The sequence below is a fragment of the Mytilus galloprovincialis genome, chromosome 1 (assembly GCF_965363235.1).
Source record: "Mytilus galloprovincialis chromosome 1, xbMytGall1.hap1.1, whole genome shotgun sequence".
Lineage (NCBI taxonomy): Eukaryota > Metazoa > Mollusca > Bivalvia > Mytilida > Mytilidae > Mytilus > Mytilus galloprovincialis.
The window spans coordinates 34,207,459-34,232,282 of NC_134838.1; the positions used below are offsets into that span (position 1 = coordinate 34,207,459).

At 31.2% G+C, this 24,824-nt stretch overlaps 3 protein-coding genes across 10 annotated transcripts in view; 1 reads left to right on the top strand and 2 right to left on the bottom strand.

The window, feature by feature from the left end:
* Positions 1-8,085, bottom strand: part of LOC143072267 (general transcription factor IIF subunit 1-like) — a 35,373-nt gene extending 27,288 nt beyond the window's left edge. Inside the window, exons 1-4 of the mRNA XM_076247125.1 lie at positions 7,961-8,085; positions 3,568-3,617; positions 2,818-2,890; positions 2,149-2,360 (exon numbers count right to left, since the gene is read on the bottom strand). Of these exons, the coding sequence (XP_076103240.1) occupies positions 2,149-2,360; positions 2,818-2,890; positions 3,568-3,617; positions 7,961-7,990 (365 nt within the window). The 5' untranslated portion in view covers positions 7,991-8,085. The remainder of the gene's footprint in view (positions 1-2,148; positions 2,361-2,817; positions 2,891-3,567; positions 3,618-7,960) is intronic.
* A 143-nt stretch (positions 8,086-8,228) lies between these two features.
* LOC143072271 (uncharacterized) lies at positions 8,229-13,898 on the top strand. The gene is made up of 5 exons (XM_076247139.1): positions 8,229-8,357; positions 9,075-9,109; positions 11,450-11,524; positions 12,815-12,971; positions 13,392-13,898. Exons 1-5 carry the CDS (start codon positions 8,291-8,293, stop codon positions 13,877-13,879), a joined length of 822 nt encoding a protein of 273 aa, XP_076103254.1. The 5' UTR covers positions 8,229-8,290; the 3' UTR covers positions 13,880-13,898.
* Positions 13,899-16,669: 2,771 nt separating this feature from the next.
* Positions 16,670-24,824, bottom strand: part of LOC143072280 (uncharacterized) — a 63,452-nt gene continuing 55,297 nt past the window's right edge. For 6 of the 8 annotated variants that reach the window (XM_076247156.1, XM_076247148.1, XM_076247149.1 and 3 more), the window contains 4 exons: positions 23,485-23,685; positions 23,003-23,101; positions 21,296-21,345; positions 16,670-20,549 (listed from right to left, as the gene is read on the bottom strand). In XM_076247156.1, coding sequence (XP_076103271.1) covers positions 20,534-20,549; positions 21,296-21,345; positions 23,003-23,101; positions 23,485-23,685 — 366 coding nt within the window. In that variant the 3' untranslated portion in view covers positions 16,670-20,533. Of the gene's footprint in view, positions 20,550-21,295; positions 21,346-23,002; positions 23,102-23,484; positions 23,686-24,108; positions 24,302-24,824 lie in introns of all 8 variants that reach the window. The other 2 variants (XR_012977135.1, XM_076247188.1) reach the window with 2 other exon arrangements.

Sequence of the window (24,824 nt, forward strand, 5' to 3'; positions counted from 1 at the left end):
CAGGAATAAATAGTACAGTATAAGTTCCTAACCGAATAAATGGTATAGAATATTTGTTCCAACAGGTACAGGTATTATGACATTGTTTATAACAAAGTTTCCAGTGGAACTTCTGTTAGGCGGAACAAATATACGTTGTCAACACCTGTATAATAAATACAAATCGAGTCTGGATTCATCAGGTAATTATCATTTTTCCATTTAAATTCCTTTAGTTAGAGATATATATTTGTTTTTGATGAAAATTTATATCAAATATGACGAATCTTCGATAAACGAACTTCAAATTGTGATCGTTTGAGAAATATTGAAATTCAAATGCAAAACTGTCTAGTGAGAAACAATTTTGATCAAATTAAGAAACTATACTCCTGGTTGTTGAAATGCCGACTGACTGATTTTCCTGGTGAAAATAATTATGATGGTCAATTATGAGGTTAATTAATAATTAATGGATTAGTGACCCATCCAATGGTGATAAGCAGATTAGTTGTAATCACAACTTGTAACACCTGTTGTAAATGTGAATTACCTGGGGGTCATAAACTTGTCAAAAACATAAAGACAGGTAAATTTATAGTATTTTAACTCATTATTAAGGCAAAAATATTTTTACACTTTCAAATTTTAAGTGTCGAAATTGATTTGAAATACTTTCGTCAATGCGATAACCATTTCGTAAATTACGAAAGTGACAAGCGCTAGCAAAATCGCTGTATAACTCGGAACCGCGATGGTACTCCGAACCGCGATGGTCACGCTGAAGTGCGATGGTCTACGCTGAAGTGCGTTGGTTAATACGCTGAAGTGCGATGGTGACATTGTGACGCTAACTTGTTGTTAGAAACGCTGAAGTGCGTTGGTGGGTACGCTGAAGTACGATGGTCTAAATTTGACGTTGTTTATACTAGCTAAATGCGACGGTCTGAAGTTGGAATCCTATTTTATATGGAGGTGTAGTGGTTAGTGTGCTAGCCTCATATTTGAGCGATCGGGTTTTTATTTCTGTTCAGGTTAAACCAAAGACTTTAATTTTTAATATGCTAATCATCCGCTTATATAATTATATAAGCAGACAGCAGTATGGGATCAGAAAATAGACAGGATGGCTGCGATTAAAGGGAAATCGCACTATTTATACTTGGTCTACTAATAATAAATCATTGAAATTTTGCATAAAGATAGATTATACTTATTTTGGAATTTTAAGAGAAACAAATTGGAGTCACCGATGTTGTCTTCGAGATATGTCTTTATATTGCGTGTTGAAGTGCGATAATAAAAATTGATTCACTAAGTAGGATCCAACTTATTTTATCAAATATACTAGTAACTTGTTTTTGTCATATCATATCTAAGAAATTGCTCACAACACCCAGTCATCCATTTATCTGATATCATAACAGTTTTATGATTGACTCATAGCAGGTATAGTATTAGCTGCTTCTCCACTCAGGACCAAGTTGGGACCAATCGGGTTTATTTTTTGCCTATCCCGTTGCAGAAGATTAATACTGTAAGCACAATAAAATTACTGAGATTGTGTGTTGTTTTTTTTTTACAAAACAGGGTTCATCTCAAGCCGCTGAAAAAAACTAAATTATCGCTACTTGATATAACGAAAAAAAAAAAATACTTATAATTGAATGATACTTTAAAAAGGTCAAAATTAATAATAAGATCAAGACATTTTACTTGTCGTACAAAACTTTTTCGGCATACATTTTGTAATTCCGAACACTGGTACGCTCATCTACAGACCAAGATCATCTTATCCTTTAGCCGCCTTGTTCCCATTGATTTACATATTTTGGTAACCTTCACACCCAATGATCAAAACTGTTTGGGACTTGAATCGTTCGTTTCATTTTATTTCCCGTTTCATTTTATTTCCGTTTCTTTGTACGTATGAAACTTTCAGCTACAAATCATCTTCTGCTCCTGCTTGCATTTAATTTGGAGATTTTGTAATAACGTTGTTTTTGAAAACGTCACAATATATTCAAACGTCATGTGCAAAACCATCGCACTTCAGCGAAAGGACCATCGCACTTCGGCGTAGACCATCGCACTTCAGCGTGACCATCGCACTTCAGCGTCCCCATCGCACCTCCGAGTCCTACATATATAATATAACTAAATACATACCTTTTCGTTTCTTTATTTTTGCCAATCTTTAGAAGCCATGGCTGATCACTTGGATTATAATTTTTCATCATGATTCCATACTTCTTTTTTCTGGCTATTTCTTTCTGTTCTCTGCCAAACTCACTACCAGCCCCAAACTTAGGCATCTGACCTATATCATTAGCTGTTTTGTACTCTTTGAAGTTATTTTCCCTCTCCATTCTGACCGGTGTCTATTACAAAAAATATGTTTTCATTTATTTTTTTATTTTATCATAAAGTAATGATTACAGTGCCAAGGAGCTGAGTAGTCATTTTTTACAATGATGGATTAAAAACAAATACAAACATAAACAAGTATTATGAACTAATATATTATTCCTAGTACAGTAGGAGTACTAACTTTGGTAAACTGGTAAATTATTAGATCCAAGTAATAGTTTATAAAAATGAATAGTATACATGACATTAATATAATAAAAGTTAGCAGCTGTGGTATGATTGCCAATGAGACAACTATCCACCTCTTTAGTTGAAGTTAATGTAAGCAATTATAGGCAACCTTATGGCCTTCCACAATGAGGAAAACCCATACCTTATAGTTGTGGGTTCAGTATAGCATTGTGCTATTTAAATCATGATAATTGATGATAACATTAGAATAAAATCAATTGAATCTTAATTTCTTACCTCGCTAAGTTTTACAAAGTCCAACTCATTGCCAGAGGAAAACTTCATCATCTTGTAAATCTTCCTATGGTCTCTACAAAATCCATAAAATATAAACAATTACAATAATGCACAGAATATAAGACATCAGACTAAAGAGTTCATACATGTAGATTATTTTTTTAAGGTTTGTACGTTGTTTTATTTAGGTTTGTGTGGGTTTTTTTTCTGGTACCAAAGGTGTATATTATCTTAATAAGGTGTTATGATATCCATTTGACGTGGCTCTGTCCTTATATATTCTGTCATCATGGTCAATGTGTTATTGTTCAATGATGATTTTTGTATTCTTGTTCAAGTAAGGAATATGAGAGTTGTACAGTCATTTGATGTGTTTGAGCTTTTGAATTTGCCATCTAATTAGGAACTTTCCATTTTGAATTTTCCTGGACTCAGTAGTTTTTGTGATTTTACTTTTTTATGATAGAAACAAGTCAAAATGAACTTGGAATTACTAAATGTACCATTCATTCACTGACCTCGACATTTGTTACAAATGATTTATGACAGTAAATATTGCCTACATAATGTTCATCTTTAAGTCATATTTACACATTACCTGGACAGCCATGACAACATTAAGGTTGATCATTTTAATATATTTCACTGGAGGTCACTAAATCTAACCAATATATACATGATATATATCATATATTATATTGTCCCAAGTTAGTTACAAAATTTTTGGTTCCTCTAGCATGAACAACTTACTTCAGAACTCTTACACTGTGTTCTTGTGTGGCACTGCCAGAAGCTGCAGCCTATAAAAGTAACAAAAGTATCATGAGATTACAGAGGTATAATTGATTCATATAATATATGTGTGTGAGTAAACTTTAAAATACAATGCTTGCTGAATGAACATTTTTTTCTTTTGGGAAAAACACTAGTCACTAGTCAGAAGATTATATATTCTGATGTCTTCATCTATATCTACATGGGTAATGCGTAAAGAGTCAGTTGACTCATCATACACATAATTATGTTAAAATTAAAGTCGTGTCATCAAAAAGTGCTCTTTTAAAATCATATGTTCAGGTGTTTAACATATACATATATACATGTGCCAGTGCAGATAAAAACATGTGTGTGCTGATTTACAGATATCTGTTTGCTATGAGTTTTGTCTTGAATGCCTCACAGTCATCAATGTCTAATAGGCTAGGCAATCTAATTAAAATTAAATCTCTCACTTGCTCATTTTTTAATGCTTGGTCGCTGCGTGTGACCCAGCATTAAAACATGAGCGAGTGAGAGGTTTAATTCTAAGTCCCATGCAGCGACCAAGCATTAAAAATGAGCGAGTGAGAGATTTAATTTTAATTAGATTGATAGGCTAGGTGGTAGTTCATTACAGTGATGGTTCTTACGAAGAACCTATGTTTTATTTTTTTCAGAACATGACCCTAATCTGACAAATCGTCTTTGATGGAGCAGAGGTGTCATTCTTGCAAGTGTCATCAAGTATTCTGGAATTGGGATTGCAAATAAATGGATTATTTTGTGAAAAAGGAGTAAACATGATGTTTATCGTCCCTTATGTAGTTGTGGTAGTTTTATAAGGTCCTCTAATATATGGGTCTCGAGAATACTCATGCCTGATGAATCTGGCTGCTCTCCTTTGCCTTTAGATCATTTCTAGTTGCATTGACATACATCTTATTGCTAATCCTGCTTGAGCTGTTGACATCATTACAGCAATCACATTTCCATTGTTGCGTCAGATATTTTCTATTGTGACATCAAAATTTTACGGGAACTATTGCGGTCCAGTAACACAGTAGTTCCAACATGCCTATTGTGCTAGGGTAAGCCAGAAACAGTAGATTATTTTCTTATGGAATGCCCAGCTCTGCATGAAATCCGTACACCTTATCTTATCTGTACCCATAGTATGTCACCCTAGACACTAACTTTATATTGGATCGAAGTAGCTTTATCTGTGACTGTGGTTGCAAGTGTAAAAGTACTGATGCTTGCTACACTATATAATACATAATGAGGAAGCTTTGCTTTGCTCTACACAGACTACAAACTTGTATGATCAAAAAAGCCTAAGGGTTTTTAACAGTAACCAACACTCATCCCACAAGGCATACCTCATATGTCTTTTTATGTTTATAACCATTTTTATTTGTCATTGTGCAAAGTACTTCTTCAAAGATAGGATTTTCTATACCAGAACAGAAGAGAATGGCGGACAAATAGTGATAAGATGTATTGTATGTGTTTTTGGAGATGTGGGTCCCAGACATTGCTAGCATATTCTAGTGTTGGTCATATATATCTAACGCTTTATATTGGGACAAAGTCCCCTATTACGGTTTAAAAATCAACAAAAAATTTTTTTTTTAAAAATTCGAGAAAATTTCCCGAATTTTTCAATATACTAATGAACTTAAAATCGTTAACTTTTTTTATCAGACTTTTTTAAATCCCTGAATTTGCACAGAAATTTATTTCCTTTTTCCGGTCTTGTATGCATAAGACTTTGAATAAAATATATAGTTATCAGTATACTTGAATTTGAACAAGGTGAACCAACACCTGAGGTGGTTATCGTGCAGTTGGGTAATAGTGGGTGGATACCAAAAGGTATTCACAGTTGTCTTTCATTAGATAAGTAAAATAAAACAACAGACAACAACACCCATCAATTACCGCATGGTAAGAGTTTATTCTGATCGACATGTTTCGCCAACAAGGGTCTGAAGACGCCACCCTTGTTGGTGAAACATGTAGACCAGAATAAACTCTTACCATGCGGTAATTGATGGGTGTTGTTGTCATTGTTGTTTTATTTATTAGTGTAGTAAAATAAAGGATTGGAACTCAATACCAATTCATTTTTAATAATTGTTTTATTAAAAAAAAAACGTTACCTGATGAAAGCGTTTCTTTTGTTTACATTGAATATGATGTCATAACTTAAATAACGTCACACCTAAATCCCTAACAACAGAACCAAAATCGAAAACATTACGGTATTTCCGTTTCTTTATCAACATATTTGAATTAAAATTATTATTCATACAGACTTCGTCCCCATTTACAGGTAATGCCTGCCTCATATTATTCATTTGACATTTACCAAGATTCAGTCGTATAAAGCCTAAAGTTGTATTTGCCTTTGTACTTGTACTGATATTTTCCGATGTCATGGATGTCAGTCAGAGCTCAGACATAAACAAGTCGATTTTTGTTTTTGACTTAAAGAAGTCAAAACTTGTATTTATCATAAAAATGTGTTTTCAATTTTAGACTTATCTAAGTCAGAAAATGACAGACTTGTTTAGGTCTATTTATGTTGATGAAAAAACTTAATTTCACTTGGTGGCCAAACTACCCCACCTATGACAGCAAAAACCTGTCTGAGAGTTCAAGGACTTGAGCTATCTATATTTAATTGTCTAATTGAACATCCTTACTAAACACAGATATTTAACCTCATTAAGTGTGGTTACAGGTGGTTGCATTGTAAGGTTAATTAACATTATCTCCGATTTTTTAGCCTCTCATTCATATTTTTCTTTAGAAGACAAAGCATTGGCTTTCAATGTTGTCATTATTTGATTTAGATGCAGGACCTCCTTATAAATATGCGTGGGTCTTGAAGTTAACCAATTTTCAATTTTTGATCACTTATTGACTTGTGGGAGTCGATATTTGCAACTTTTTGATTCTCAATCTGGTCAATTATTTCTTGCTTAACAATATTTGACTTATGATGGGGACGAAGTCCCCAATTACGGTAGAAAAATCAATAAAAAAAAAAAAAAAAAAAAAAATCGGGAAAATTTCCCGAATTTTTCATTCTACTAAATTAAATGAACTCAAAATCGTTAACTTTTTTTTCAGATCTACTTCCTGTTCCAGTTTTCTCCGCTTTTGCGCAGATATCTGTCTTGTTTGCATGAGACTTTGAAAAAATTTATATTTATCAGTATAGTAAAATATAAGATTGGATCTCAACACAAATTCAATTTTAATAATTCAAATTCAGAAAGAAGCTCATATTACAGTAACTAAACAAGATATTAAAACAGCAGCAAGAATTTTAGTAAATAAAAAGTGGCAACATAGATGGGATAATAGTGATACAGGAAGATTTTATTATAACTTTCATCAGACTGTCTGCAAAAAATCGACATTTGATTATCCAGATCACAAAACAGCAAAAATTATTAGAAATTTAAGATCCGGATACTACCTAAAAAATTATCAAAACAAAATCAATCAAAATATAGACCCCAAGTGTGAATGCGGTCAATTAGAAACTGTGGAACATTATTTACTATTTTGTGAAAATTATGAAGAGGCAAGACAGAAACTTATATATGAGATATACTTCAACACAGGATCGTTGCATATTGATTTGGAACTTTTATTGTCAATAGAAAAAAACGACAATGTCTCCGTCTCTAATGAAACACTAATGCGATTGTTGGGTGACTTTATTTGCGAGTCGCGCCGGTTTTTTTTTTTTTTTTTTCTTTTCCTTTAAATTTATATATATATTTTTTAATTTTTGAAAAAATATGTTAAGCACAGTTGCCACCTAATAGTATGTATTTTAAAGTACAAGTGAGTTGTTTACCAGAGTGAAATATATATACACGCGAGATTTGAATAATTACAAGGGAGACAATCCAGTGTCAACAGCGACACCTACAGAATACAGAATACAGAATAATTGTTTGATATGAAAAAACGTTACCTGATGAAAGCGTTTCTTTTGTTTACATCGAATATGAGGTCATAACTTAAAGAACGTCACAGCTAATATTCCCTAACAACAGAATCAAAATCGGGAACGTTACGTACGGTATTTCGGTTTCTTTTATCAAAGTGATTGAATTAAAAAAATAATACATACAGACTTCGTCCCCATTCACAGGTTATGCCTGCCTCATATTAAAGGGAGACAAATCCTAAAACTTACAAATTTAGACCTCTATGAGTCAAAAGCAGATTCAGACTTATTTATAATCTTAGCTCTGACTGGATGTGGTTATCTGGTAATTTCATGATAAAATGTTTGTTGGATAGCTGATGTGAGGATTTGTATTGTATCGTCTTATATAATGTGTCTAATTAATCTTACCACCTGTGGCTGACTGATTGGCGTTGCCATCAAAATTTGGTTTTAGTTATATATTTTCTAACTGTAAAATAAAAAAATAAAAAAAATTATTTCGGTAAAATTTTCAACGCCTTTTTTATAGCAATGTTTTCGGATTTATATTATTCTCAAATGGAGAGTTCGTGCAGAGTTATTTTAAAGGAAAAGAGAAACTGCTGATAAAGGATTACTTTTATCTATTCAAAGAAGTAAACAGCTATCAAGACACTTCAGTTGCAATGACTTTTTAAAATACGAAAACAATTAAAGCAAGTAAATTATCATTGACCAAAAAGAGAAAATAACACAAGAATGGCCAGAAATGAGGAGAAACAACTGGGGAGGTTGAATAGGTTATTGTTGAAGCAACAAAAAGATGGTACTGACTTTAATATCAATTTAAGTTGCAGTCAAATAACAATTTTTAACAAGTTATATAAAAAGGGCCAGGCATAGTAAAATATAAAATTGTTCTTTATTATCATGATTATATTTCTTATAGTAAGTAACACAGTAGATCCTGAAGATCTGTGAATGCAGTGAAAGTACCAGTAAAAGTAATGAATTGTTTTATATTATACTTATGTATACAAGTCACATTTCCTGCAGATCTGTGAAAGCAGTGAAAGTACTAGTAAAAGTGATGAATTTAAACTGTAATTATCTTTTTATTAATTTTTTATTATATATAACATCTGAGACTACTAAAACACATAGTAGTCTCTGAGGTAACATATAAAAAATTCTTCTGGTTATTCCAGGCACTTTCTGTACTAAGTATAGAAAGTCCATGGTTATTCATTACTGAGTGACACATTTTAGATATTCTTTCTGTTTAAAGAAACTATATATATATGCAGTTCTGCCAACTTTTCATGAAGCAAATGCGTGAGATTTAAAGGCCAAAATTGAAAAGATCAATTAAAGAGAAAAAACAAAAGATCAAAAGAAAATGCTGCCAAAAAAGCATGAACATGCGTGAGTCTCACGCTAAATGTGTGAGAGTGAGACTAATGGCAGCCCTGTATATGTGTAAAATGTCTGCACCACCTTGCCATTTGGGTCTTTGATTCATTTGATTTAATTTATATTTCAGAACAGCAGAAGAAAAATCCCAAAAGACCTAGACTGGTATGTAACGTTTTTTTGTTTTTTTTTTTGTTATATTCATTGTGTTTAACAAATAAAATTAACACTTGATGAATTCTGTGTCTTCGAAGCTATTTTTATACGACCGCAAAATTTGAAAAATTTTTCGTCGTATATTGCTATCACGTTGGCGTCGTCTGCGTCGTCGTCCGAATACTTTTAGTTTTCGCACTCTAACTTTAGTAAAAGTGAATGGAAATCTATGAAATTTTAACACAAGGTTTATGACCACAAAAGGAAGGTTGGTATTGATTTTGGGAGTTTTGGTCCCAACATTTTAGGAATTAGGGGCCAAAAAGGGCCCAAATAAGCATTTTCTTGGTTTTCGCACTATAACTTTAGTTTAAGTTAATAGAAATCTATGAAATTTTGACACAAGGTTTATGACCACAAAATAACGGTTGGGATTGATTTTGGGAGTTTTGGTTTCAACAGTTTAGGAATTAGGGGCCAAAAAAGGGCCCAAATAAGCATTATTCTTGGTTTTCGCACAATAACTTTAGTTTAAGTAAATAGAAATCAATGAAATTTAAACACAATGTTAATGACTACAAAAGGAAGGTTGGTATTGATTTTGGGAGTTTAGGTCCCAACAGTTTAGGAATTAGGGGCCAAAAAGGGACCCAAATAAGCATTTTTCTTGGTTTTCGCACCATAACGTTAGTATAAGTAAATAGAAATCTATGAAATTTAAACACAAGGTTTATGACCATAAAAGGAAGGTTGGTATTGATTTTGGGAGTTTTGGTCCCAACAGAATAAGGGGCCCGAAGGGTCCAAAATTAAACTTTGTTTGATTTCATCAAAATTGAATAATTGGGGTTCTTTGATATGCCGAATCTAACTGTCATGACTGTGTATGTAGATTCTTAACTTTTGGTCCCGTTTTCAAATTGGTCTACATTAAGGTCCAAAGGGTCCAAAATTAAACTTAGTTTGATTTTGACAAAAAATGAAACAGTTAGGTTCTTTGATATGCTGAATCTAAAAATGTACTTAGATTCTTGATTATTGGCCCAGTTTTTCAAGTTGGTCCAAATCGGGGTCCAAAATTAAACTTTGTTTGATTTCATCAAAAATTGATTAAATGGGGTTCTTTGATATACCAAATCTAACTGTGTATGTAGATTCTTCATTTTTGGTCCTGTTTTCAAATTGGTCTACACTAAAGTCCAAAGGGTCCAAAATTAAACTTAGTCTGATTTTAACAAAAATTGAAATCTTGGGGTTCTTTGATATGCTGAATCCAAAAATGTACTTAGATTTTTTATTATGGGCCCAGTTTTCAAGTTGGTCCAAATCAGGATCTAAAATTATTATATTAAGTATTGTGCAATAGCAAGTCTTTTCAATTGCACAGTATTGCGCAATGGCAAGAAATATCTAATTGCACAATATTGTGAAATAGCAAATTTTTTTTTAATTAGAGTTATCTTTCTTTGTCCAGAATAGTAAGCAAGAAATATCTAATTGCAAAATATTGTGCAATAGCAAGATTTTTTTTAATTGGAGTTATCTTTCTTTGTCCAGAATCAACTTAAATCTTTGTTATATACAATATACAATGTATATTCACTTTTTACTACCAACTGATAAATTAAAATAATCTTTACCATTCAAGGATAACAAGCAGTTTTTTTACATCTTAATTTTATGATGTATTTAAATGAGTAGTTATTGTTGCAAACTCCATTAGAAATTTTAATTGAGATTAGTTTTGGAATAAGGGAAAGGGGGATGTGATTAAAAAAAATTGGGTTCAATTTTTCTCATTTGAAATTTCATAAATAAAAAAGAAAATTTCTTCAAACATTTTTTTTGAGAGGATTAATATCCAACAGCATAGTGAATTGCTCTAAGAGAAAACAAAAATTTTAAGTTCATTAGAAGACATTCATTCTGTGTCAGAAACCTATGCTGTGTCAACTATTTAATCACAATCCAAATTTAGAGCTGAATCCAGCTTGAATGTTGTGTCCATACTTGCCCCAACCGTTCAGGGTTCAACCTCTGCGGTCGTATAAAGCTACGCCCTGCGGAGCATCTGGTTATTTAAATTAAATTTATGTTCATGAATCAGGAATGTTCAAACAAACATTTGAAAGCCAGGGATGAGTGAATACTCATGGTCAACTGTGCCTTAGGAGGAATTTTTGGATTCTTGTTCTTAATTTATGAAAATGAAATTTTAATTAAGTATGTTCAACATGATGTATTATGTTTCCAGGTGAATAAGGGAATTATATGCCTATTCCTGCTTTTTTTTTTCCTTTAAGAGAATCTGTATATTTATCAATAAAGGAAATCTACTTCTTATAACAGGATGAAATCAATACAGCTGAAGACATCAGATACTGGATACCAAGTATTAAAGATGATATTGACTTTTGTTTGAAGGTAGTTTCTTTTACTTTGTCACAGTTTCAGTTTTGTTTCTATGTGTAGTTTTCAAATTTTATTTTATATTAGTGAGGCAGCAGTGCCGCAGCACCCCAATAACAATCAAAATAAATGAGTTCAATTTCCAGTCTTTAACAATAGATATGTGTCAGGAAAAAAAGAAAATTTGTAAAGGAAACAAAAGTAGCTATAAAAACTAGCTTTCAACACTAAGTTGCCAAACGAACAAAAAAGTTACATAAAATAACGCAACATCTTACTTGAGATAACCACATGAACATTTATTTTACGTGTAATTATGATATTCATATGAAAATAATTAGTAATTAGTAAATAGATTTCAACATGCAAGAACTTGTACATTATTGTGTAGTATGTGTATATTAAAGAAATGATTCATAGGTTCTAGAATTTATACTGATATTACCACAGGTTGGCCCTGTATGCCAAAATTGTATCCCTCCCTGTAAAATATTTAGCATATTTAGCTGATTATTTTACAAAAAGTGATAGGGAGGGGTAAAATATCAGCAGTAAATGTCAACCAGTAGTAAAATCAGTTTAAATTCAAGTCCTTATGCATTATTTCTATTATTATAGGAGCAATACACAGAGGCGGATTTAGGGGGGGGGGGGCCCAGGGGGCCCGGGCCCCCCCCTTTTTGGGAAAAAATTTGGTTGCTTATATAGGGAATCACTGAAGCGTGACTGGAGCGGGCCCCCTCTTAGGTCAGTCAGTGGGCCCCCACTTAAGAAAAATCCTGGATCCGCCACTGATACAGCAGATCTTTTAGATGGAAGTGCTCTAGGTGATGGCAAATATTTACTGTTCCCTTAATTTAAAAACAACTATCAATATTGATGAAAGAGACAAAAAAAACAATCTGATTTAGTAACATACTAAAGCGATTTATAATAACATACTTAACTTAGAAAGGTTTCATCGGTTTTGAATGAAGTTAAAAATTTTATTTAAAAAAAATGGCTTTCAACTTATTTTTTCATAGTTTGTTTATATTACTGTGTTTTGACGACTTTCAGTTTCACATTCCTGCATTATAAAAATATTACCTTCTCATTACATCTTCCTTTGATATAACAATTACAAATTTAAATGAAGGAGAGAAGGAGAGAAACTTTAGGATGTGTTATTTTTCTGAGTATTATTTTTTGGATGAATTAAGAATTGTTAAATTAGTCAAATAAAATGACTTTCCAATTTTTTACTCAGATGTAGTTAAATTTAAAAGAAATCGAAAATATACATTGATTATTTCATTATTTCAGCAATCACAAGTACCATGTTACCCTGAAGCAAAAATTAAAGAATTCAATCTGAAAATTGATCACTTACAAAGACAATACAAAGCATTTGTATGGAAGTTGAGGAAACTTGATCCCAAAGTAAAGCAAATTCCATGGGTAGAGAGAGGCTATACAACAGGTTGTATGTTAAACCTATGTTATTTTTAATCTGATTTTTTTATTCCATTTTCATCCAGTGGCATTGATGAAAACTATATTTCAAAACACAAACAAATTCTCAGAGTCTTTGGCATTCTATTTGTAAAATCACACATCAAGACAATGTGATTTCTTACAAGTATCCAAAACAAAGTAATGTATATTCAATGAATAGCTATTTTTATACAAACAATTGCATTTTGCATAGTCTTTAGGATTCTGAAAATATTGTTATCTTACTAATTTATATACATGTAGTTTGTTTTTATGCACTTTTATTGTTCTTGAGTTATGTCCCTTTAAATGCAGGGACATCATCTGTGTCCCATGACATATTCCCAATTGTTTTTAATTTGATCACAAATATTTTCTTGTCTGCAACATTCTTCTGTAATTTTAGGACAGAAGAGGAAATTGAATTCGGATGAATCTGTGACTGTTCAAATGGCAATATCACATGAAATGCCATTTTGTCAAATGCCTGGAAAACGCACAAACATGTTATCATCATATGAAGGTCCAGATAGCACATCAATGTCAGCTAGTCAAACAGATTCAGTTAGTGCCAAAACAAATAAAGAGTTAAATGAAACTCCATGTGATCATCAGGAAAGCCAACAATTTTTACCGTTAGAAACACCTATCTTAAACAATGATTCACAGTACAGAAATACATTTGGATACATAGATAACAAGAGTATATACCAAGATGAAACATCTATTGTTAATTTAGAGTTACAAGATCAGCCATTAACTTTTGTGAAAACTAAGACACTTAGAGAATGTAGTTCAAAGGATATTCAGAACAAAGTAACTGTCAACATGGGAGATAACTCTCTACAAACATTGCTTCCATATTCAGATTCATCAGATGAGGATGGAGATTAATAAATACTAATTAAATTTTCATGGTTTTTACTGTTTTTTACTGTTTTTGTCTGCTGCATTGTTTTGTTTAGAAATACATTGACTGATATTGGTTTGTTTAATGTCAAGTGGTGATTATAATATCATGCATAATTAGGACAATTTAATATTCTATGTAACTAAAAAGAAATGTGCTTGAGATGAAATAGAACTGGGTATGAATATTTGCATTCTCAAAGGGATATGTTTTGTTTTTTTTCTAAGTTGCTCTTTGATTTCATCATATAAAAATGAGTTGAAAAAAGCTTAACTCATCAGATGGATACAAATGGAAATACATCTAACAACAAGAATGTGTCCCAAGTACACGGATGCCCCATCCGCACTATCATTTTCTATATTTAGTGGACCCTGAAATTGAGGTAAAAACTCTAATTTGGCATTAAAATTAGAAAGATCATATTATAGGCAACATGAGTACTAAGTTTCAAGTTGATTGAACTTCAACTTCATAAAAAACTACCTCCACCCAAAACTTTAACCCGAAGCGGGACAGACGGAAGGACGAATGGACGCACAGACCAGAAAACATAATGCCCATAAATGGGGCATAAAAACACAGAGTGGACGTTGTCGGAAACTTGTATATCCCAAGAACAAAAAGACACTAAGAACTGATCTGAGAGTACTCACACTTGACATAATTTCTATGTAGACTGTTTCCAAACAACATTATCCCTGGTCTACTGACTATAAATTGCCAAGGTTTTTACTTGGTCAGGTTTTACAGGAGCTATTCATTGTTTTTTTAGCATTTTTAAATGTCTTTCATCTGATTACATTTTTACTAAGTAACTGAGAAACAGATCTTATCCAAGAACTGTTATATATCATAAGTAGAGGTAAGATGATAGCGGATTTACTGTCGTTCTCTAATCACAATAAAAACAATATATGATTGAAGAGAGTAACAATTGAGTCAAGTTGGAGTAAATATGCATAAAAGGTAATTCATGGTCATTGAGACAGCTACCCTGATCTACAATGATCTAGAAACAGAAAGAGATCATGAACAAAATGACAAACTGACTACATATCAATATTTGAGTACTATAAACCAGATATAGATTATGTGATATACATTATAACTGAAGTGCTGACAAAAGATGACAATAAACTCAAAATTTTGCAACTTACATCAAAGTTTAGTGACATCATAAAAAATAAACATCTTATGATTAATATACATTGTAGGGAAGAGAGATGTTTTACCTATGGTCTGAAGTTGAAGACTAGGGCTATATATCTGAAATGTACATTTGAAAGGAACAAAATTTAATTGGATTAAACCAGCTTTTTTTATTTTTTGCATAAACATACCACTTTGCAAAATTTAGATAACCATACTAGTAAACTGCATGATAAAAATTCTACTCAGAACAGCTACTAACAGGATGACAACTAACGTAACACTAGTATGCTTCTCATACCTTGTTTGTGGTTAGTATCAACTCTGAACCACTCCCTATTTTTATATTACTATTCCATACTTACAAACAACTTTATATTTAGTAGTTCCAAAGCAAATGGTTACACATGATTTACAAAAAAAATCCAATTTCATATTTCTTGGATATCTGGATGCTTAATCGTTGAGATGTAACTAATAAATAACAATGTATAATACAATCAATTTTCCTAATCCTTTAGTTGTTCCTGGCTCGTTGCACAATTTGTGTTCCTATTTTGAAAATTATTTACCTAGCCAGTTCTAAGATTTGCTGGGTAAAAGCAACAAATACTGGATTACACATTTCTTCATCAATTTGTCAACCTTAGTTTAAAGGACAAGGTTCACTAATGGCACAAAATGGCCTAAAATATCAACTTTATCATAAAACACCAAAAAGGTCTCAATTTGGTTCGTAAATGGGTCCATTTCAAAAGTATAAATGCTAAATATATCAGTTCTTTTCATAAGACTACAAGATATTCGCCAAAGTAAGCCCATTTTGGACATTTTGTCAAAATATGATGATTTTGCATTTTTCAAACCTAAAAGCTTTTGAAACACCTTGGCCGCCACCTACGATCCAGAATGTGTTGTAACCAAAAGATTCCAATTTTGATATAGATTTCATCAATATAAAAACTTTTTGGATCGTAGATGGAGGCCAAGGTTAATTATGCCAAAAACAATTAAAATTATGGACAAAAAATACCAAAATTGACCTTTTATACAAATTATGCCAATTTAAGGGGTCATTGCTCCATAAATAGTAAAAGAAAGTGCCAGAAAAAATATTTTTGTCTTAGTTGTATTATCACAAGTATTTCTATGTTACATTTGTAATTTTTTGCCCCAATTTAAAAAACCTTCTCCTTTATTGCCATTTCATCACTTATGATGTAAAAACTTACAATATATCAGTTAACAGTATGCGTTTATTTCGAAGGGTATATACTCCTTCAAGAAGAATAAACAAAGATGAGTTTACAATATCATGCAAGTAACTGAATATTGTATGGTGACTTGGAATTGCTTACATTCATGTCATTTAATTTTTGGTGCATAGTTGACTCATTGACAATCATACCAAATCTCCTTAGTTTTATATTGTATCACTGTGTTGCTCTCATTGACATTTTACTGCATCTCCTTTTATTCCTACTCTATGTGATCCAAGATGAATTTCAAAAAAACTTGTTGATTGACGCTGAAGCAACAAAAAGGCAATACCTGTACATTCCACATCACCTTTCATGACATTTACACAATGAAGACAAATGTCAAGACAAAAAACAACAATATCTTTTACAGTCATTTATTTTATTAATGGTTTTGATATGTTATAACAAAAACAAATTTATTGTAAAACTATCAGAGAGTGCAATGAGGCACTACATAAATATTAAATGTATTTACATTCATTGTATCAGATCTACAGAATACACAAACAACAGCCTACTGAATCATAACCTCCTATAATATACACCGTAATATGCTAATATTTCACTTTATAAAATTAAACAATTTCATATTTTCTCTTTTTTATATGATAACTATTTGCACAACTTTATTTCCAATTTAAACATAGTACAGTTCACATTGGAAAAGACTGAAGTATTGTAGAAAAAATAGGGGGGGAAATCAAGTCTCTCATACAAGCTGGTCGCACATTATCCAACCCAATTTGATAGTTATCATTTCGCGTAAAAATAATAAAATCTGTTCTAAAATTGAACATGTCTATTTAAGAATTCTCTACTTCCCAAAGAAACACAAAAGTGAAAAATTAACATAAAACTGTGTATTCTAAAAATAGCACCATCTATAATTTAACACTTACTGGTTAGGAATTTATGTTTGAGTATTGACATGTTTAATGCCACATTTGAGGTTTTACTAAAATGATCTAAATGAAAATAAATCTTTCAAGAAAATGAATGTTTTCCAAAACATCAAGAATTATGATTTCACACCAAAACTTAATGCATGTTTATATATTATCTTTTAAAACACTGAATGCCATAAAATTTCAATTTTCAAATTTTATAAATTACTCCTTAAAAGCATGTCAACCATTTTATATAACAACATTCATAATTTGAATAAATCTAACTGTTTGACTGTTCATTTTTCAATTATATAATCAATTATGTACGTGAAAAAAGCAAATACATGAATAAATTTGTTTTACCCAAACTATAAATTTTCTTTTTGCCAAGCAGTAATATCTTATCTGATTCAAGACTGACTAGGCATTAAATCATTCCTTCTTGTACAACCTTGATTTGTTTTTAATTTTGTCACCATGACATGGTATTAAAGAAAATATGGATGACTTCAAAGATTACAGAAGTATAATAGTTTAATTATAAAATATGTACAAAATATGAATCCCAAACAACCTAACTGATGGCTTAAATACATAATCATTTTGTATTATTTTATAAATGTTGTAAATTAAAACATTACATATTTATACTGTTGCCTCTGACCAAGCTATTTAAATAAAAAAAAAGCTTAAGATCGGGACCACTATATAAGACATATTTTTGTATGCATAATATCAATATATCAATATAGTCTTTACTAAAAATGAGTTCAGTATTAACAAAGCAGGTGCCCTTTGCAGATTAAAAAAAATAAAATATGGCACAATGCAATCATTCTTATCAACCATATAGATTTCAAGTTGGTGGTATAAATAATTGTTGACAGACATTAAAACCAAGTATTCACTCTATAAGTATGGGCTATTACAACAGCTGATACAAATATAAAAAGCCTGGACATTATAAAAATACATGTATAAGACAGTAGTCTTGTGATGGTTACTTGGAATTCTGGTATTTACTTCCCTTTAATCTAAGACATTACTTCCCTTTAATCTTTATAGACATTACTTCCCTTTCATCTAAGAAATTACTTATTACTTCCCTTTAATCTTAGACATTAACAAAATGTAGCATATTTTAAAAAGTTTTAAGTTTTATTTATAACTAAATGTTGTTTATTCAACAAACATCATAGAAAACTTATAATAACAAATTAATATTGGAATGTGAAACAAATAAGTTAAAACATGAAATACAACACTTCACACAACACTTTGGATGAGATCTGTAGCACTTATAACAACACTTAATAACAACATTACAATAATTGTAATACAATGATAAATTCTATTTTCATCATCTAAATAAATCATTTTTAAAAGAACAACCTTTAAAATTACATTTGTCAGTGCTCTAAGTTTAAAAAATATGTTGCTAACTTCAGATGCTATTTAAAAATATTCAGGCTGGTACTAAAAGACAAATATTGAAGAAATTTTAGAGAAGGAATTTATAAGGAAAGGCCACATCTATTACACTATGGCCTTGGACATTATAGGCCAGTTAAGGCAGTTGAAGAAACACAGTACATACATCAAAGTTAGTATTTCTGAGTATTATGGGTAGGTAATGACAGGTCAAAGAAAATGTGAGGTAGAAGGACATTTGTTTTGGAAAATTACTTTGAACAAAATTTGCAAACTTTGCATTACTTTTCCAAAAATATGATTATGACAAAAATTCAATGTTGACTCAATCAATAACTTTCGTACAGGAGCCTTTAAAATAACTTTGTATCTATTTATAACCAGGTGCTCCACAGAGTGTAGCTTTATACGACCACATGGTCAAAACCTGAGCAGTTTGGGTAAATTTGGTCACAATATTCAAGCTTGATACTGTCTGAATTTGGATTGTGATCAAATTGTTGACATAATATAGGTTTTTGTCACAAAATAAATGTGGTCAAAGATCTAACAAATCTATTGCACAAAACTGTACAATTGAGGATTTCTTCTTGAAACTTTTGAAAAAAAAGCAGTGTAAGGGAGGTAATCAAGTAATCAAACATATATATATATATATATAACAGTATTCGTTAAATTTTAATTGCATTACCTCCCTTACACTGCTTTTAAATTGTCTCAATTGTCCTTTAACCAGAAAAACCCTTGTTTTCCCCCTTTTTTTGCCCCTAATTGCTTAATGATTTGAGCCATAACCCCCAATAACCACCCCTTTGTAGTATGGAAACTTGTAGTATAATTTCATGGAGATTTATACACTTAAACACTAGTTATTGACTGAAAACTACAAAAATGCTTATTTGGACCCCTTTTTGATCCCTCACTTATTAACCACCCCTCTTGGAGCAAGAACCCTAAAACTGAATTCCAGCCTTTCCTTTGTAGTAATAAACCTTGTAGTATAATTTCAGAGAGATCCATACACTTAAACCCAAGCTATTGCCTGTAAACTGGAAACATTCTTCTTTTGGGCCTTTTTTTGGCCCCTTATTTCTAAATGTTCAAGGATATTAACCACAAACTAAATCAAAGCCTTTCCTTCGTTATATGGAACCTTGTTGTACAATGTCAGAGAGATCCATACAGTTATACATAAGTTATTGTCCTGGAACTACAAAAATGCTTGTTTTTGGCCCCTTTTTGGCCCTTCATTCCTAGACTGTTTGTCCAATAACCCTTAAAATAAATCCCAACCTTCTACTTTATGATATGAACATTGTGGTACAATATCAGAGCAATTGAAATACTTATACACAACTTATTGTCCTGAAACTAGATAAATACTTGTCGTGGGCACCTTTGGGCCCCTAATTTCTAAACAGTTGTGACCATAACCCCCAAAATCAATCCCAACCTTCCTTTTGTGGTTAAAAACATTGTGTTAGAATTTTATTGATTTCTATTTACTAATACTAAAGTTATTATCCGGAAACCATCCGTCTTCGGACGACGCTGACGACGACGTGATACCAATATAAAAACACATATTAGTATGCCAATATGATGTAGGACGTAAAATCAGGTCAACATTTGGAATGTAAAGGGTAAACATTTAAATAACATGCTTATACAAAGTTATAATTAATGGTTCCTTTCAGACCAATAGCTAATATAAAATTTGTGTATAAAATGTATAACATGATCGTTTCCACAAAGTCAATGTCTGGAAATGCCTGACTGGTTACAAATGCATCAATACTGGACAACACGCCTGGCAAGCTCTGCTTAAGTACCATTGAGGGATCAACCATCTTGGTGTCAGATTACCACCACAGTCTGCTTTATCTGGACATTATTGTAAAACATGCTATCTTATCGTTGGACTGAAAAGATAAAAATCAAATCATTGAAATATAAAAAGAAGATGTGGTATGATTGTCCACTCTTCACAATAGACTAAATGACACACCGATTATAGGTAAGAATATGGCCTTCAACAATGAGCAAACCCCATACTGCATAGTTATAAACATTCTTTTAATCAAACATTATAAACATACTTTTAAAAAAACATTAGGTGTAGTAGTCAGCATATTTTCTGTGTGTGCTACTGCTAGAGATTGTAATTAAGATAATAAAGAATAGAATTCCAATGTACCCATGATGCACATATTTTATCTGTACAAGTGTGGAAAACTTTTTATATCTATCTTAAAGAAATGTAGGCTTGCAAGCCCTCTAAAACAATGCAATTTTTAATATATTTCTTATACTTCCAATTTTTTTGATAGGCACTGATTTACAAATTTTTCCAAGACGCTGCTGATATAAACCTCTGATGTAAGTTAAATAAAAATCTGGAAACAATTGTATATATCAGAGCGTTAATAATACTGAATGTAAGGAGAGGAGGGCCCAGTACTTCTATGTACAAGTGAGGTACTACCGAAGCCTAAAGTTCATATTTTGATTTTCACCATCCATCAAACCTGTTTTCTGTTAACAAACTAAAAATCACCCTAGACTTTATATTTTCAATATGAAGATCAATTATTAACATAAAATGTACGGTAAATGAAATCTTACATAAACATAGTGCATACACAATTTTATATTATAACATATATACCTTGGTAATGGTGAAGTGTTTCCAGAAGTTCTTCTTTTTTTAACTATTGCCTATAAGTTAAATCAGAAACAATAATGAATTGAGTTGTCTAGCATTTCATCATAAACGTATTGAACAAAAGACCAATTATAACAACAATATTGAAAAATTGACTTAGATATTAAGTGTTACTTTTTATAAGCTGTCTATTTTTTCATTTCAAACACTCATTGATTAAGAATAACATTAAAATTGTTTGCAAAGATAGAATTTACATATTTTTAGATACTGTTTTTTGGCATGCTGAACAACATACAGGCAAGGAAAATTCTAAATGTAATATTAAAGTTGAATTCCACAACGGAAGAACTGAGAACAAGCAATTAATATTTTACTGGTAAAGGTAAATTTATCAATGTGATGGTTTCTTATTTATTATAAAGGTCCAAGTCAATAAACTACACAAAGATAAGCTATTGTATACATTGAATGGGACAAAAAAATGACAAAAATCTAAATAAATCGACCATTAGATGAATCTGTTGAAAAGTTTCTATTGGTTAGCAATAAATTCTTTTAAAATTCAAAATATGCTAGTAAAATTCTAAAATTCATAACTCCTAGTTTACTGCTACATTTTTACTTCATTTGAAGGAATTATGAAAAAAAGTTTCTTACGACAAACACCAGTTTATGGCAAAGCCTTTTAAGTAATAAAGATGGAAAACTTTAAATAAAAGTGTGTAAAAATAAAACAACAATATTAACACAAAATTGAGTTAATAAAGCAATAGATATTTATAAATAGTGAGATCTAAGCAATTGTAAATATCATACATGTTGGTTTTTTTCTTGGAAACTGCATATTATTCATAATTAAGACTATAATATTTATTTCTCATATATAAAATTTGACTGCAACTTCAATAAGAAGGCTCAACTTTCATTAAAAAATTACTATTAAAAAAAGTTAAGCAACAAAAAGTATTTACAAAAAAAAATCATGATTTTTCTAATTTAAAAGATTGTCTTTTTTCTTAATCTTTTACCATTTGTGTATTGATAAATGCTACAGTTATGTTGGTCTAATTTTAGGCAGCTACACTGTTTGCAAACTTGAAAGGAAGGGGCAAAATTCAAACTAACAATTCTAACCACTTCATGCACATGGTCTTGTTCAAAAATGCATACAATGCACAAAATCGATCTGATGGTATAATTGATTACATATGAAACATTTCCCTGTTTGAAAAAAAAATTGAAAGGGGCACTTTATTTACCCACTGTATTCTAATTTGTTATCACATCTATTTTTTAGTTTTCTTCTTTAATCAATTCTACAATGAAACAGGCCTCAAAGTTTGACCAGGGCCAGACCCCCATTAATCCCAATGGAAGTGTTGCAAAACTTTCTTTAAATATTTTACATTCAAAATATGAATTAAGAAAAGAATATTCAAAAAAACTTCAATTTCAATACAATGCATCTTTTTATCAGTGACATTAATCTTCAGAATTTTGACTAGAATTTTGATATTTGGAAAATATTTTTTTCTGATAGTCTACTTACAATGCAGTTTTTGTCATGTGTCCTTAAAAATGTTTTCAAAGAAAAGTGCACAATTTAATGTAAGAAAGGACAAATTCTGCAGCTATTTCCTCTCATACAGAGGAACAACACTGTGTTAGATCTCACTATTTATTTTAACTGATCTACAGCACACTTACAGGAGAGGACTGACTTTTAAAATTAACATGAGCATATAATATAACTCCTATATCTTTATGGCCAGCCTCCATGGCTATAGACAAGGCTGTACATCCATCCTACAATATCCATGCATTAAATATATAACAACAAACATGCACAAAGGTTAGAGGTCATAGGTCACAAGATGCACACGATAACTTAAATGAGTTTTGAGAGAAAGAAAGAACTGAAATAAACAATTAAAAACTAAATTTACACAACATTTAAATAATTTAAGAATTTTTTAAAGATTTTAGATTAAGAAACATTACGAAGAACATTACACCAATAAAATGTAAACTAATGCATCATACAGAAAACCACTGATAAATAACTTAAACAAAAAGAAATTCAAGTACCGGTATTTTTAAAACTAAAAATACATGTAGTATTTTACAAGGACAGAAATACCATACAACATTTAAAATTAAAGGACAAAAAGCAAGAACAATATCCTTACATTGTCTGAAAGGGTTGAATCACAGTCAGGATGAGCTAGGAGAATTTTAACAATATCAGTATGGCCGTGTTCACATGCACACATTAGAGCTGTTGATCCTTCGTCATCTTGTACGTTTATATCAGCACCACTATCTATCAGCATATTAACCATCTCTGTACGACCTTGACTGACCGCTAACATCAGGGCAGTTTGACCATCCTAATATATAGAATTAGTAAAAATATGAGATGATACAATCCCCATTTAAATAAAAGATCCTTCTTTTTGGATTCTGATGTTTAAAACAAAAAGAATCTTCAAGATTTCAGATAGTCCAGATCAATTTTTTATTTTCATTTCTGGAAAATAAGTGACAAATCAGAACCAAAAAGAAGGATGAAATTTCCACATATGTAGATGCAAATTGTAAATATGAATGTATACACTTGTATGAAAATGTCCATGCATAATACTACATGTAGAGTACCTGTATTGTGATACATGCTGTATAAAATAGGTGTGCTACAAATCTATAGGTTGTGTGACATTGACTCCTAACTAAAGTTTCACATCAATGTAGGTTATGGATACTAAGACTGAAACATTAGTTAGGAATTTCTATAAATAACTGCTATGCAATACCTCTATCTAATATTTAATATGTTTATATGCGAAAAAACTCGTGATAGGTAGAGCGTTTAGCAGCAGTCCTTGGAGGAATGTAGACTGATCCAGAGGATGAGCGAAATCCTGGTGTTATACTCTCCTGTCTGTAACTCCCAGATGCAGCATCCGAGAGCAAAATTGGAGTTACATCTGATGGTGGCTTTGGCCCCTAAAATTGTGTGCACAAAATGTCTAAAGTTTCAACTGACCAGTGAATGTGTACAATACAGAATATCTAAATAACAGAATCTTTACTGTTATCTTTGATTTTGTCATACAGACTATAAAACTTTACACAACAACTACAAAAATATCAACTATGATGTTCTATTAGTGCAATTTTATTTGAAGTGCACAATCTGTAACATTAAATGATTCTATCCAAACATAAATTTGTATCTACTCTGCATTCAAAATCTCCCAAATTGTCAATTATTTCAAGTATAAGCTATAAGCTGATGCCATGCACATTCATGGTTTTTTTCGGCTAATACCGAACTTATTATTGTCATTAATTACCTCACACAAGAAATACATTCTATCATAAAAGGAAAAACACAGTATCTAATACATTCAACTTCTTTTGAATAATATTTTGTTTGTTATCTTAGTACAGTAAATACCTTAAGTTATAACAACATTACTTTTTAAAGATGATGTACTAATTTCATCACTCTAATTTTTAAACCACT